We start from the raw sequence: 15,959 nt of genomic DNA on the forward strand, positions 1-15,959 counted from the left end.
TAAATAAATAATGCAGATATGAACTACTTACATGCTTCTGACCCTTGGAGGGCTTGCATTGGCATAGAGTCAGAAGTCAGTGTATCCCATCCAGAAATAAGAGATGAAAGCTCCTACGAGGCTCCTCAGAGCTCAGCGACTCTCGGCCGTCGGATCGAATTTTTGATGCGTTCTGGACCATTGGATATCGCTCCCGATAGATCTCGTCCGTCGGATCAAAAAAAGTTACTGCTGGAATGAATAGTTACCGTCTCGTTCGTGCCATCGCGCGTAATTACGCTGCCTCGCCGATGGCATTTTCGTCATTTCGCTCACAGGGGGTATAAAAGGGCCGGCTCCCGTGGTGAACCCTAGCCTCCTCCTCTCCCCTCCCACGCGCCTCCTCTCCCTATCTCTCTTTCGTTCCCCTCCCCTCCCACGCGCCTCCTCTCCCTCTCTCTCGTTCCCCTCCCCTCCCCTCCCGCGCGCCGCTCTCCTCCCGCCCACATCGCCGCCGCCACCCACCACCTAGAACCACGCCGTCGGCATCCATCCGCTGCTTCGGCGGTGGCCAGATGCGCTGCAACAGAGCCCTCATCCCTCTCTCTCGTCTGCTCCATGTAAGTCGCCTGATTCCGGCGAGCCCCGACATCTCCGCCACCGCGCAGCACAGCGCTGAGCTCGCCTCGGTCCGCTGCGTCCTCTCCTCCTGCCGGATTTGCCGCTCATGGCCCCCACCCGTGACCCTGCCCCGTGGTTAGGGTTTCGGGTGTTGGCTCCAACGCCGGCGGCTATGTCTGGTGATTTCATCCCCTCCCCTCCTTCCTCCTCCTCACCTCTCTCTTCCTCTCTCTATCTCTTGTTCTGTAGCAGCAAAGGACGAGTTGGCTGAGGGGATGATCATGGTGGCGGCCAGATCCGCCAAGGCTATAGCAACTGCCACCTCTCAACTGATTTTGGGTGTGCAAGAGGTAGTCAGATTTTTGGCCATGGTCTTGGAGTAGATATTGCATTAGGTCATGAACTAATTGTTCTTCTAGCTTTACTACTGGTTATCGATCAGAAACCAAATTGCAGGTTTATTGATTAGAAACTAATTTAGTTTAAATATGATCTCCAATTGCAGGTTCAAGGAATTGGGAAAGATAATGCAGAGGGTTGGAAGTAAATTGCAGTGTCTCTGATAGCACCAATTGCCATTTACGGATCCAAGGTAAGATATTTAGTTTTCTAAAATGATATGCATCATTGTTAAATGTTGGAATTAGGCAGTCCAGCAAGAAACTTGATGGCAACATGCCTCCTAGGAATAATAAGGACATTCTTTATATAGAGGGAAAGCAAAGACATAATTGCTTCTTCTGGTTTATTGTTACTTATTATATGTTGAGGCATGACTAAATCATTTATGAAATGCCATGATAAACCTTTTATTTCTTACTATAGAAAGATAAAAAGGTTCACCGTTAAGCACAAAACAGTCTGTCTTGGGATTGACAATTAGGGTGCAGAAGCATACTCAGCCATGGCACCTTGCTGAATGAAAATATTATTTTAGACTCCTAGTAATATATGCTTCCTTGCATTTGTTGCAAATTTTCCCACTTATGCCTTGCATTTATTGATTCCCCCCTATGGTGTGGGTTGTAGTTGCTGCTGTATGATGCTTTTGTGGCTTAGGGATCGATGCTACTCCCTTTAAGATTGTTGCTTCCTGATTTTTCTTACCAGGGGTTGTCATCTAAAGTTGATTTTTATAGGAATCAGAATCTATTCTTTTTTCTTCACCAGGAACTGGTTCCTAATTTGGCTGATGATCCTTTTCTTCCTATGGTATGCAGGCTCGTCGACGGGGCAGTGCAAGGCGTAACTCCGACGTGGTTCCTCGCTGGTTTGATGGTGTTCAGGCGCAACCCGGTGCCCACCGAGTACTGCCTCGGCTACAACCTCCCTTGGTGAGCTCCATCTTCCTCCTGCTCATCTGCTTCGGCTACTGCATTGGACATGGCCGTGCCTATATTGATGTGGTGCTCGTCTGGTTGATGCTCTATTCCCTGCTCATGCATCGGTTCCTACTTGAGCTCTTTAGTCATAGATGCATGCTATTCTAGGGTTTGCCGGCTGAGTTCATGTTTGGTTTCTATCATAGGAGTTCCTGCGATGATCTGGTTTACATGTGGATGCTCTGGTTGTATAGCTATGCTCCTGGATTTGCTAAATTGATCAGTAGTGTTCGTGCTAGGGCAATGATGATTAACCTTGACTGAAATAAGTGTGCCTTTGAGCAATCGAGGCACCCGTGGGTATCAAGCTGGATCCTCCCTCTTGTCTCTAGAGTCCTTTTTCATCCTGTGATACTTGTTGTTCTATCCTTGGATGGTCATTCTTGTTGAGTGATAACCAGGGCAGCTCCACTGTATATGATAAGAGATGATGGGGGTAGCTTATATGATCGAGGAAAGGCGAATCTGAGCCCACTATATCCAGAATCAAGAGACGGGAGGAGCACCGGGCGTTCTCAGAGTTTAGCGACTCTCGGCCATCCGATCGACTCCTTGATGCGTTTTCGGCCGTAGGATCTCGCTCCCGATCGATCTCGTCCGTCAGATCGAAACTGAGACCGTTTATGTGCCCCGGTCGTGCGCGCCTTGCGCGAATAGCCTGCCCAGCCGAGGGCATTTTCGTCATTTCACGCTTATGCGTATAAAAGGCGGCCGCTCCCGTGGAGATGACCTAGCCGCCTCTATCCTCGGCTATAGCCTCCCTTGGGGAGCTCCATCTTCCTCCTGCTCCTCTGCTTCGCCTACTGTGTGGCACATGCCCGTGGCTGTGGTGCTCGTCTGGTTGATGCTCTATGCCCTACTCATGCATCGGTTCCTACTTGAGTTCTGTAGTTGTGGATCCATGCTATTTTAGGTTTTGCAGGCTGTTGTTCATGTTTAGTTGCTATCATAGGAGCTCATGTGATGCTCTGGTTTACATGTGGATGCCCTGGTCCAATAGCTATGCTCCTGGATTTGCTAAATTGATCAGTGGCGTTTGTGCTAGGGCGATGATCATTAACCGTGGCTGAAATAAGTGTGCCTTTGAGCAATCCATACACTTGTGGGTATCAAGTTGGATCCTCCCTCTTGTCTCTAGAATCCGTTTTGATCTTGTGATACTTATTGTTCTGTCCTAGGATGGTCATTCTTGTTGGGTGATAACCAGGGCAGCTCCATTGTATAAACAGATTGATCTGTGATAAGAGATGACGGGGGTAGGTTATATGATCGAGGAAAGCCGAATCTGAGCCCACTATGCAATGAACCCTGAACTATTTTTATTTGTATTTAAATGTGTTACTTATTTATGCTCCGATGGCTTTCGTGCTGGGGCGATGATGATTAGCCATGTATGAAATAAGTGTGCCTTCGAGCAATCGAGGCACCTGTGGGTATCAAGTTGAATCCTCCCTCTTGTCTCTAGAATCCTTTTTGATCCTATGATACTTGTTGCTCTGTCCTTGGATGGTCATTCTTGTTGAGTGATAACCAGGGGAGCTCCACTGTATAAACAGATTGATCTGGTGATAAGAGACGGGGTAGGTTATATGATCGAGGAAAGTCAGATCTGAGCCCACTATGCAATGAACCCTAGATCCTTTTTATTTGTATTTAAAGGTATTGCTTATTTATGCTCCGGTGTTTATAGTCGTCTTATGTAAAGATTTCTTCTCTCTCATACCTTTATTGCATATGAGTTGTTCTTGATCTTTTATTGTTTGTTGTTGGTCCTTGATTTAATCTGGTCAAGAGTAAGATGCACTTTGTTATACTAGAAAGACATGCTCCCAGCAAGTTATAGGGGCCTCTCTTGCTGCCTTAAGTTTGTATGGTAAAGTATGCATCATGTGTGCCTCTGTTTTGTTTCCGTCTTGTATTCCTATGTCTTGCTTCACATATCATGGCACTTGATATATGCATGGTTGTTGGCGATCGGACGCCACCACCGCCGCCGATGCCATCGTGGTTCTTGCCGCCATCAAACATTAAGTAAGTCGTGACCTTCTCTTTTTTTGCTTAGTGATATGCGCATGGTTGCAACTACTCTACTGATTACAAAAGAAACATGAGCATGGCAGACATTGATTACAAAAGTTGTCTTCGTTCTTTCATGTGGAAGTCAGTGGCAGTACCTTGCGAGTTAAATTACCTTCTTTCCTATTAGAAAGCAGTGTATGCTCTCTAGCTACTTAATGTTTTCTTTCTTGGCTGTAGTTTATTTCATATTTGTAGTTTCAAAATGATATGTCAAACATGCTCTAATTTTTCATGCCATTAGTGATTTCGGCTCATATTACTTCCTCTATGTTTATGGTTGGGTAGTGGTGCTTTACTGATTAGGTATTCTCAATCATGTATCATATCTACGTTCAAAAATATGTTGGAGTTAGTAGCTGTGACCGTAGTTCGGCCTGCAATTCTTGTTGGCTATGCTGATGGCCCTACCGCTGTGATTGACACCGATGTCCTTCTGTAGTGACAGATGTTGCACGCCAGATAGGTCTCCACGGCGTGCAATATTTAGTTTTAGCTTTATTGTGTGAGTTTTTTGTGTTTTTCTGGTTTTCCATTGGTCCTAAATTGTACATCGAAATCAGTGTAGATGTATTAAGAGAGATGAGCTACTATGTAGGCATTATTTGTTTTTGTTATGTACCTGGTTACTTAATAATCGTTCTTAATATTCAAAAGGGACAGAAATAAGCTGAGTATTTGATCTGACTTGGTAGTGTTTGCCGGTTAACACATCTATGTCATTAGACCAGTTCTTTTTTCTTCTCACAGTTTGTCATTTAGAATGATTTTTTAGAGGAACCAGGAACTGGTTCCTGATTCACTTTGTCCTGTTTGTTGATGATCCTTTTCTTCCTATGGTTATGCAGGCTTGAGTCTCAGTTTGATCTTACGGTTCTACGGCTCAAAGGTTGATGACTGCCATGAGGCACTACCCAGTTAAATCTTCGTAAGTTGTTGAGCATGAACTTTTCTTCTTAATTATTTTCATCTTCTTAGCCTTGCCACATCATCTCTTCAAAATAGTTTGAATCCATCAACTGTGTGCTCTACCTAGGAAATTCATTGAACCGTAAGATTAAAACCTTCATAAGGTGTAGCCCTGTCTCCAACTACCTTCTGAATATTAACATTTTTGTTGGAAAAAGAAGAAAGATTGAATCATAGTTTGCACTAAATGAAAATGAGTTTTTTTTACATTTTATTCACTCACTAGGAGGGTCACTATTTATATGCTTGCTTCAACTTTTTCCGGATCACCATGTAAATCATTTGTACAGGAGCTCTGGAACAAGAAAAATAATAATCACAAGGATGGAGGCTTAACATGTATTTTGTTTGCCATCTGGTGTTTATCTAATTTTTTGATGGTGTGACCAAAACCAGATTACCTTTTCTAATGTTAGTATTGGAGTGTTATCTGCAATGGCATCTACTATATATACTGAAAGTAGTTTTGTTTATCTTTAGAACTTGATATATTTTCTAAAACCACTTATTATGCTTCTATTTGTATCTATGACTTCTGAAGCAAGTCAACACCCACACAGGCAAACAAACCAAACTGCCGGTAGAGTCACTATATATAAGGAAATTTACTTTGCTTCCAGTAGTGGGTTTAGGCTTGATAGAAGCTTGGTTGTTTATATTTTCAGAAAACTGGATCTATCATGATTAAGATATTGTCAACATGTATATATTTGGTTCTACGGTGCCCTCCAGTGTTGCTTACCAATGTGATTTCTTAATGATTACTACGACATATCTTGCTAGGTCCAAGCTGACAACAATCCTCTTGGTCTTAAAAATTTTGTCGAGGCGGCAGGGATCAAAGAATAACAGATCTGGGTCTTCGCCTTCCAAGATTAGAAGGGGGAAACCATCGCTCACTGTCCATATGCTTTAAAAGCAAATCTCAAGTGCATTGCTTATACAAAATAATTTTGTGGTCATCTATCTCACAAACTATTCACAGCAAGTTCATATGCAATGGCACTCACGGAGGCAATTGAACCAAGCTATCTATTGTATGCCTAACTATGGCTTTGTAGTTTTATCGCCTCCATTGCCATTGTTGTCTTTTTCTCTCTTATGTTTCTGCTCATATTACTGAACTTAATGTTAGCTAATTAGTTTTCTATTCGTATGACCGTAGTGGATGCTGCCTTGCTTCTGGCACGGGTTAACTTTGATAGTCTCATGCCCATGTTTAACTTGATGATGTTACTCTTCTGACACATATTGAATGTTTCTTCTTACTCTTGAACCGGCCAGATAATCGGTTCTTCTGTTACATGTGCTAAAACTTGCCTTCATACTGATACATCATGCCGTTTGATCTTCCATCGGTTGACCATATCGTTGGGACCGGCACCCTCGCGATAAGGCGCGTTGCCGATCTAGTACCTTATTATTAGGAACGCATGGGTCACCCATCCAGTTCTTCAGCACTTTATACTTTGTCTTGATCGCAGCCATGGTAGACACTGCAGTTAGTAGCACCAATTGTTTGGTTCACATTTGCTAATTCTCCGTTGCCTTAAAACATATGAAAACTTACATACTACTAAGCCTAATGATGAGGACATCACTAACAAAGTTACACCCACAGCCCCTACTGATACATATACAGGACCAATTACTAGAGCTCGCGCACGCAATTAAATTACCAGGTACTTTCGTTTCTTGGTAATGATTCTAATGTCCATGAGAATATGATGCTGCCTAAATTGGATACATTTGTCTTGCTTGCGAATGAAGGGCCTAGCTTGGACAAGAAGGATGATCATTGGAGCAAGACCAAGCATGCAGATGATGGCGTGCGCAAGGGGAACAAGAACAGAGTTACAAGTGATGATTTCAGGACTTTGAAGCCACCATAATGAGTGCGTGAAGCCTTGGACGGAATATACAAGATGCCACTTCATAAATTTCGTCCAGAGGCTATCATAGGTGCTGCGTCACCTTATTATTGGGCCAGGCTCATGTAATTTCGAAATACTTGAGTATAGGCTGTTTTTAGAGTCCGTATGTGTGGGGAAACAAGAGTTAGGGATGGTTTCAGACCCCTCCTCCAAGGGCCACGAAATTCCCCCCTCTTCCTCCATATATACACAGCCCTTAGGGCATCGTTTAGACTTTGGGTTTTGTTTAGATTAAAAGTTCGCCATAGCTGCAACTTCGCGTACTTCGTTTGTGTTCAACGACCAGACAAAGGCGTCACAAAACCACACCTTCATTAATAAAGCTTTCCTCTTTTATTCGCAATATCCAGATTGCAATCTCAGTTTCTTGCTTGTTCTGTGTTTGCTCGCAGCTCGTGGTCAGGTTGATCGTGCTCCGGCGTGGTCAATAACCCCCCAGAAGTTGGTTTAGCGATTGCTAAGGCGCGACGTCTTCGCACGTTCGTAGTCGGATCGTCAAAGTCGACTCCCACAGAAAACGATTGCTATCTCATCGAAACATCGGGACACCTTCGCCTCTATCAAGTGGTATCAGATTTCCAGGTTGTTCGGTGAGATTTTACAGTTTTTCATAGTTTAGATCGAGTATGTTCTTCATACCTACAGTCCACGAAAAAGCCAAAAAAAAATTTAGGGTTAGTTTATCATATCCGAACCAGTCTGAGCCTTTGCATAGTCTTTTCAATATTTTGCTTTGTTGAATTTGCGGTTTGCATCGTCGTGTCAAGTTGCTGGTCTTAGCGTCTAGTTTCCCTTAGAGTTTCGAGTTCTATTCACAAGTTGTCGCGCCGCCGCCGCCACACCATCTCCATCGCTCCTGCCATCTACCACCACCGCTTATCCGCCACCAATCCGTATCCATATATCATCACCAATCTGTATCCATATACCATCACCAATCCGTATCCATATACCACCACCAATCCGTATCCATATACCACCACCGCTACCATATACCACCACCGCTGTCATATCTTATCATCATATATCCACCACCAATCCGAGTTCTTCTCATATTAGGTTTGTTTTCGAGATCCATCTATTTTCCGATTCGTGTTTCCTTGCCTGAGTAGGTTTCAAAAAAAAAAGTCTAGAGACCCCCTGGCAGTTTTTAGGCCAAAATTTCGGCGACCGGAAATATTTTCCCTATCCTATTTTTAGGTCCCAGGGAGTGTTTTGAGACATTCGCCATCATAGTGATTTTTTGTCGCACTTTTTCTTCATCGCAGCCCTGATTTCCGAAAAAATAAATTCCAAAAAATTTCGTGCCTATACTATTAGTTTGACTTGGGAAGAGTTTTGAGACACTCGCCATTATAGTGATTTTTCGAAAAAAAAGAGGCGCAAAAAAAAAGAGGAGCGCAAAAAAAAGAGCAAAAAATAAAATTTCAGAGTGTGCTTTTCCCTTGGTTACGTGCAGCGCCGTGATTTTGTTAGTGTCCTAGGTTCGCGTCTCTAGGACGGTCTAGCCTAGGACCAGCACAGTACCGTCGTTGAGCATTTATTCAACTTTGCATCTCTGAATTGATTATTTCTGACCTTTTTTGCTACCATATTATAAGCCTTCCCAGCTCCACATACATTTACGTTGTGCGTTTGACTCTCCGTGGTAATCGCTTTATCCAAGTTTTGAGAGTTTTGACTACAAAGGTTGCCTATCACCTCCTGCTGCTGGGGTAAGAACTGTTAAGAATTTGAGATTTGCTTGACGGATTTGTGACCCACTGCCACTCTCTAGTAGTCTGTAGGATCATATTCTTGTTTGTTTCTATTGCTGCTAACCATGGCAGGATCACAAGCCGACGAGACTGACTGGGAGAACATGACGAACAAGGAGCTTCATGATAAGTTTCAGCAAATGATGAGTGGACAGGTGGAAGATGTGCTAAACAGATTTGAAGAGGCCATGGAGAAGATAGATGGCATTGAGAAGGCATTCGAAACAAAGCTCGATAACAAGTTCAATGAATTGCTCGCGCGTCTTCCACCGCCTGCTACACCTGTCGCACCTCTACAACAACAACAACAACAACAACATCGCCTTGCAAATCAAGTGGGACGAGCACAACGCGTTCCCCTTGAGCCTGGTCAAACTTCTGGTGCCGGTGTACCTACTATTGATGCTTCTGTAGCTCCTGCTGCTACTGCAAAGGTGGAGGACCATTACGAGGATGAGGTTGATCAAAATCAGAACTACGTGCAACCACCAGCACCACCACCACCAGGTCGTCCTCATGCATATCATCGCAACGGTATGGCTGCACCACCACCTGAGGTACAAGCTCATGACCATCTTCCTAAACTAAAATTGAATATTCCACCATTTGAGGGTAGATATGTTCCTGATATATATCTTACTTGGGAGTTAGAAACTGAACAACGGTTTACATGTTTACAATATCCTGAGGAGAGACGTGTTCCCGCTGCTGTTTGTGCTTTCACTAGTTTTGCATGTGTTTGGTGGTCTGAATATTGTAGATTATATCCCATTCCAGCTACTTGGGCTGCTTTGAAAACTGCTATACGTACTTGTTGGGTTCCACCTTATTATTAACGTGAATTACTTCAAAAATTGCAGCGCTTAAGACAAGGAAAAAATTCTGTAGAAGAATATTATCAGGAATTACAAACTGGCATGATTAGATGTGGTATTGTTGAGGAGAATGAAGCTATGCTTGCACGTTTTATGGGTGGATTAAATAGAGAGATTCAGACCATTCTAGAGTATAAGAAGTATAATAATATCACTTGTTTGTTCCATCTTGCTTGTAAAGCTGAACGTGAAGTGCAGGATCGACAGGCATTGGCGCGGACTAACTTTTCTGCAGGTCGACCTTCATCATGGACACCGCGTGCATCCTCTACTTCCACACAGTCTACTGCACCGACATCTCCATCAGCTGCCACCTCCAGCCGTGATACAAGGAAGCAGGCACAACCACCACTATCTGCCAAGAGCACACCTATTGGGGCTGCACAGAGTTCTTCTTCTTCCATGGCATCAACAGGGCACACAAGTGATACTACTTGTCGTTGTTGTAAGGGACGAGGTCATTACACGAGAGAATGCAAATCTCAGCGTGTGATGATTGCTACTGAGGATGGTGGGTATGAGTCCGCTAATGACTATGATGAGGAGACTTTGGCTCTTATTACATGTGACGAACACGGTGGAGATGATTCTGATCATGAGACGCAATATATGGCTCCTGAAGACGCTGACATGTATGAATGTTTAGTTGCTCAACGTGTTTTGAGTGTGCAGGTCACACAAGCTGAGCAAAATCAGAGGCATAATTTGTTCCATACAAAGGAAGTAGTGAAGGAACGTTCTGTTGGCGTCATCATAGATGGAGGGAGCTGCAACAACTTGGCTAGCATGGAGATGGTGGAGAAGCTATCTCTCACCACACGACCACATCCACATCCTTACTACATCCAATGGTTCAACAACAGCGACAAGGTTAAGGTAACACGTATTGTTCGTGTGCATTTTAGTATCTCTACATATGCTGATTATGTTGATTGTGATATGGTACCTATGCAAGCATGTTCCTTATTACTTGGTAGACCATGACAATTTGATAAAAATTCTGTACACCATGGTAGAAACAATCAGTATACTCTTGTTCATAAGGATAAACATATCACTTTACTTCCTATGTCTCCCGATTCCATTTTGAAAGATGATATTAATAGAGCTAATAAAGCAAAACAGGAGAAAAATAAGAGTGAAAATCAGATTGTGGAAAAAGAATTTGAGCAACAAATGCAGCCTGATAATAAACCATCTAGTGTTGCTTCTGAAATTAAATTGAAAAGTGCATGTTACTTGCCACCAAATCTGATATTGATGATCTAGATTTCAGCAAATCTGTTTGTTATGCTTTTGTGTGCAAAGAGGCATTATTTTCATTCGAGGACGTACCTTCCTCTTTGCCTCCTGCTGTTACTAACATTTTGCAGGAGTTCGCTGACGTCTTTTCACAAGACGTGCCACCGGGGTTACCACCTATTCGAGGGATTGAGTATCAGATTGACTTAATTCCCGGTGCTTCGCTACCCAACCGTGCACCATACCGTACCAATCCAGATTCGTCGTTAACATGGAACAAGTATACCTGTGATATTGGTGTGCAGAATTGTAAAGAAGGGAGAACATGGAACAAGTTCGTCGTTAACGATGGATTTGTGTTTCGTGCTAACAAGCTATGCATTCCAGCTAGGTCCGTTCGTCTTTTGTTGTTGCAGGATGCGCATGGAGGAGGATTAATGGGACACTTTGGCGTGAAGAAGACAGAGGATATACTTGCTACACATTTTTTTGGCCAAAGATGATACGGGATTTTGAGCGCTTTGTTGCTCGCTACACTACATGTCAAAAAGCTAAGTCACGACTCAATCCTCATGGTTTATATATGCCTTTGCCTGTACCTAGTATTCCTTGGGAGGATATATCTATGGACTTTGTTTTAGGTTTACCTTGAACAAAGAAGGGGAGGGATAGCATATTTGTTGTCCTGGATAGGTTCTCGAAAATGGCACACTTTATACCATGTCATAAAAGCGATGATGCTGTTAATGTTGCTGATTTGTTCTTTCGTGAAATTATTCGCTTGCATGGTGTGCCAAATACTATTGTTTCAGATCGTGATACTAAAATTTTTAGCCACTTTTGGAGATGTTTATGGGCTAAGTTGGGGACTAAACTGCTTTTTAGTACTACTTGTCGCCCCCAAACTGATGGACAAACTGAATTAGTCAATAGAACATTGTCTACTATGCTTAGGGCTGTTTTGAAGAATAATAAGAAAATGTGGGAGGAATGCTTGCCTCATATTGAATTTGCTTATAATCGTTCATTGCATTCTACTACTAAGATGTGCCCTTTTGAAATTGTGTATGGTTTTCTACCTCATGCACCTATTGATTTGTTGCCTCTTCCATCTTCGGAGAAGGTTAATTTTGATGCTAAACAACGTGCTGATTTGATCTTAAAAATGCATGAGTTAACTAAGAAAAACATTGAGCGTATGAATGCTAAATATAAACTTGCTGGAGATAAGGGTAGAAAACATGTTGTCTTTGTACCTGCAGATCTTGTTTGGTTACATTTGCGTAAGGATAAGATTCCTAATTTGCGCAAATCAAAACTAATGCCACGTGCCGATGGTCCTTTCAAGATGTTAGAGAAAATAAATGATAATGCATATAAACTTGAGTTGCCTACAGATTTTGGGGTTAGCCCCACTTTTAACATTGCAGATTTGAAGCCTTACTTGGGTGAGGAAGATGAGTTTCCGTCGAGGACGACTTCAATTCAAGAAGGGGAGGATGATGAGGACATCACTAACAAAGTTACACCCACAGCCCCTACTGATACATATACATGACCAATTACTAGAGCTCGCGCACGCCAATTAAATTACCAGGTACTTTCGTTTCTTGGTAATGATTCTAATGTTCATGAGAATATGATGCTGCCTAAATTGCATACATTTGTCTTGCTTGCAAATGAAGGGCCTAGCTTGGACAAGAAGGATGATCATTGGAGCAAGATCAAGCATGGAGATGATGGCGTGCGCAAGGGGAACAAAAACGAAGTTACAAGTGATGATTTCAGGACTTTGAAGCCACAATAATGAGTGCGTGAAGCCTTGGACAAAATATACAAGATGCCACTTCATAAATTTCGTCCAGAGGCTATTATAGGTGCTGCGTCAGCTTATTATTGGGCCAGGCCCATGTAATTTTGAAATACTTGAGTATAGGCTGTTTTTAGAGTCCGTATGTGTGGGGAAACAAGAGTTAGGGATGATTTCGGACCCCTCCTTCAAGGGCCACGAAATCCCCCCCGGCTCTTCCTCCATATATACAACTCTTAGGGCGTCGTTTAGACTTTAGGTTTTGTTTATATTAAAAGTTCGCCATAGCTGCAACTTCGCGTACTTTGTTTGTGTTCAACGACCAGACAAAGGCGTCACAGAACCCACCTTCATTAATAAAGCTTTCCTCTTTTATTCGCAATATCCAGATTGCAATCTTAGTTTCTTACTTGTTCTTTGTTTGTTCGCAGGAAATAGACCCTCATGGTCAGGTTGATTGTGCTCCGGCGTGGTCAATAATCCCTCGGAAGTTGGTTTAGCGATTGCTAAGGCGCGACGTCTTCGCACGTTCGTAGTCAGATCGTCAAAGTCGACTCCCACAGAAAACGATTGCTATCTCATCAAAACATCGGGACACCTTTGCCCCTATCACCTAAAAATTGCACTCTCTAGCTTTATTGTAACTGCAATTTTAAGTCAGTAGTAGTATAATGTTATATATGGAGTGACTTGAGAGGAGGCTGGTTAGATGTCGATCAAAAAACTTTGAGACGATACTGATCCGGTTTGACAATAATTTTAGGAAAATTGTGATTTAATTTTCTTTTTTAGGCGTGCACTATTGTGGTCATGTACATATTTTATACGTGTCTATACAGAATGCACATACCATCCCTGGAGTCTGTGCCGATGATTGTAGTAGGGATGACGGAGAACACCTCGAGAGCATTGATTACAGGTGGCAGTGTTGAGTTGGGTGCGGCGATGATGGAGACGTACTCGCTCTTCCGAGAGGGCAAGCTATTGTAAGTGGCGCTGCCATAGAGGTACTTGGGTGTGAAGCCGTTTGGGTGCCATGGCTCGCCGATGATGCTGACGAAGAACTCACGCATGCAGTTGCTTGAGAGGAGCTGCAGCTCGGAGAAGTGCATGATGGCGATATACCCTGGCGATGGGTCGCTGGACTGCGCCACGGGATCCCGTTCCGCCGCGGCATGATTGCCGTTTGCATCACCGTAGTCGGCACTTCGAATAAGTCGCCTTCTTCGTGTTGCACCGTGTTCGTCGTTGTTATCTCGGTCCAGGTTGCCGAGTTGACCCGAGGGACCCATATTCTATCGTGTGGGTCGTCCGGATACCTGATCAATTGTGTCACGTAGGGTTAGTGCCATTGAAGAAATGAAAACTTAGAGGAAAACAATGGATGTTCAAAATGGAGGCCAAGCTAGTCCACATACCCTGGGTGGACAGGAAATTTGAAAGAAAAAAAATCAATAATTTTCTATTTTGTTACAACAAACATGTTGTGCCTTAACTGCATGCGATCTTTTTGGAAGAAATGGCATATTTTGATCTAGGCAAAAAAAAACAAGAAAGATTATTTTTTCCTTTTTCTCCAGATCACAAAATACGTCTTTTCTTCATTACAATTTGTACGCAGAGTTGCAGATAGAAGACATGAACATGTTTATTTCCCACAACCTTTATTATATTGTTTTGATTTTTGTTACTGGTTTCTCAAATTTGTTGTTCACCCGGGAACATATGCTTGGGAGGCAAAAACCGGAGAAAAACTTTGATTGGTATCTGATTCACCTGATGACATTGTTTTCGCTAGTTGGGCCGAAGTTGAGCCTGGACGAGAGGACGAGGCCCTGCGTCGTGGTTGCCTGCGGGTAGAGTGTCCTGTGCAGCAGCCTGAGCTCCAGGCTAGAGATGAAGGGCGTCCCGGCGCCGGTGTTCACCAGGCAGACGTGCAAGAAGTCGTCCGGCACCACAATAATAACCTCTGTGGACACCATCCCTTCCGGGCCCGTGATGTTTACCGTCGTCCACAGGTTGACGCCAACATAGAGGTCAAACACGGGTGGCCTGTCAAGGCCGTCGTAGTTTCCATACATGAACTTGGCTCGGACGAGGTACTTGAGACCGGACATGAGAGAGAGGAGCGTGTAGCAATTGCGCGGGCCAGTGGCGAAGCTTCGCAGATTGTGCCAGCTCCTGCCGGTTGACGGGGTTAAATACTCGGCCGAGATGTTGTGGTTGGTGCCGGTGTCGGTGAAGCCGGCATCTGGAGTATAGGGGAGTTTGGTGGTGTCTTCCACGTAGCTCGTCTTGCCTGGAAGACCGCAATCTATGCTTATGAACCCTTCAGTACAAACAACATGCGATGAATCCATCAATCACGCACAGACACAACGTGTACACAGTTCGACTGTGCATGCCTACGATCCATACGTTGCAAAAGAAAATGAAAATTTTCCGCAGCAAGAAATGTAAGAGAATGTAAAATTGTGTTGTGAACATGGGATCAATATTAGAAAATACCGTTGCTGTCAGGCTGGGCGCGAGCTTGGAGTACGCCACCCGCCGCACCGGCGAGGCAGATAAGCAGTAGCCACCGTGTTGGCGCCATTGTTCGGGGCGTTGATCGCTCCATTGCACAAACAAGCCGGCAATGCAGCACAATATATATGTTCGCTACCAGTTCGTGTAAAGGTAGGATAGAGATAGTATATATTTGATTCTAGGTGCTCCATCCATGTCTCGTTCACTGGGCCTACTTGTCGTAAACCGTCACTTGTACGGTTGTGTAAGGCCGGAAGTTGACTTGCCTGCCTATGAACTTGTCATCGTCCTTGCTCTTCTCACACTATTATAAGCACGAGTTGGGGGGCTGGTTCGGTAGCTCTTCTGACTTTATAGCTCTGGAACTGGCCGACGGAGATTGTGCATATGTACCTTATTTGGGAACTCCAATTCCATAGGTTTACCCTCGATCGCCTAATATAAACAAAGATGTGGTGATAGAAACATGGCAACTGACACCGCCAGAAGCTCCTTCACCCTTCGTCTAAAAGCTAACCAAGTTGAAATGAGCGAAATACAAGTTGAGTATCACGTGCGATTCATGGCGGTGAAAACTCCAGATTCTTCCACATGTCTGCCTCACAACGGATGCGTAAGAACAAGATCTTCTCCCTCACCTGAGACGGCTCGGTTTTTACCTCACACCAACAAAAAGCTGACATCTTGCGAGAGTTCTTTGTTACGTTAATCGGCTCTACTACCTCCACAACCTGCCCATTTGACCTAGAATCGATCTATCCTCACCCCGTGCTTGGGCTCCATGC

General features: G+C 43.8%; 1 protein-coding gene and 1 long non-coding RNA gene across 3 annotated transcripts; one reads left to right on the forward strand and one right to left on the reverse strand.

Annotated features, from left to right (window-relative positions):
• Positions 1–481: 481 nt before the first annotated feature.
• On the forward strand, positions 482–6,295 carry LOC123494783 (uncharacterized). Of its 2 annotated transcripts, XR_006666659.2 has the most exons (4): positions 482–950; positions 1,106–1,192; positions 1,821–4,986; positions 5,811–6,295. It is a non-coding gene; the product is annotated as an uncharacterized lncRNA (long non-coding RNA). The 2 variants fall into 2 exon arrangements; XR_012189757.1 differs by having other exon boundaries at positions 1,821–6,295.
• Positions 6,296–12,967: 6,672 nt separating this feature from the next.
• On the reverse strand, positions 12,968–15,318 carry LOC109754406 (putative leucine-rich repeat receptor-like protein kinase At2g19210). Its single transcript, XM_040394247.3, has one exon. The coding sequence runs from the start codon at positions 15,003–15,005 to the stop codon at positions 14,418–14,420; it is 588 nt and encodes a 195-aa protein (XP_040250181.1). The 5' UTR covers positions 15,006–15,318; the 3' UTR covers positions 12,968–14,417.
• Between the last annotated feature and the right edge of the window lie 641 nt (positions 15,319–15,959).

This window comes from Aegilops tauschii, chromosome 7 (genome assembly GCF_002575655.3).
Source record: "Aegilops tauschii subsp. strangulata cultivar AL8/78 chromosome 7, Aet v6.0, whole genome shotgun sequence".
Lineage (NCBI taxonomy): Eukaryota > Viridiplantae > Streptophyta > Magnoliopsida > Poales > Poaceae > Aegilops > Aegilops tauschii.

Coding starts and splice junctions, on each gene's coding strand:
- LOC109754406 (XM_040394247.3), bottom strand. CDS start 15,005: ATGGATTCATCGCATGTTGTTTGTACTGAAGGGTTCATAAGCATAGAT.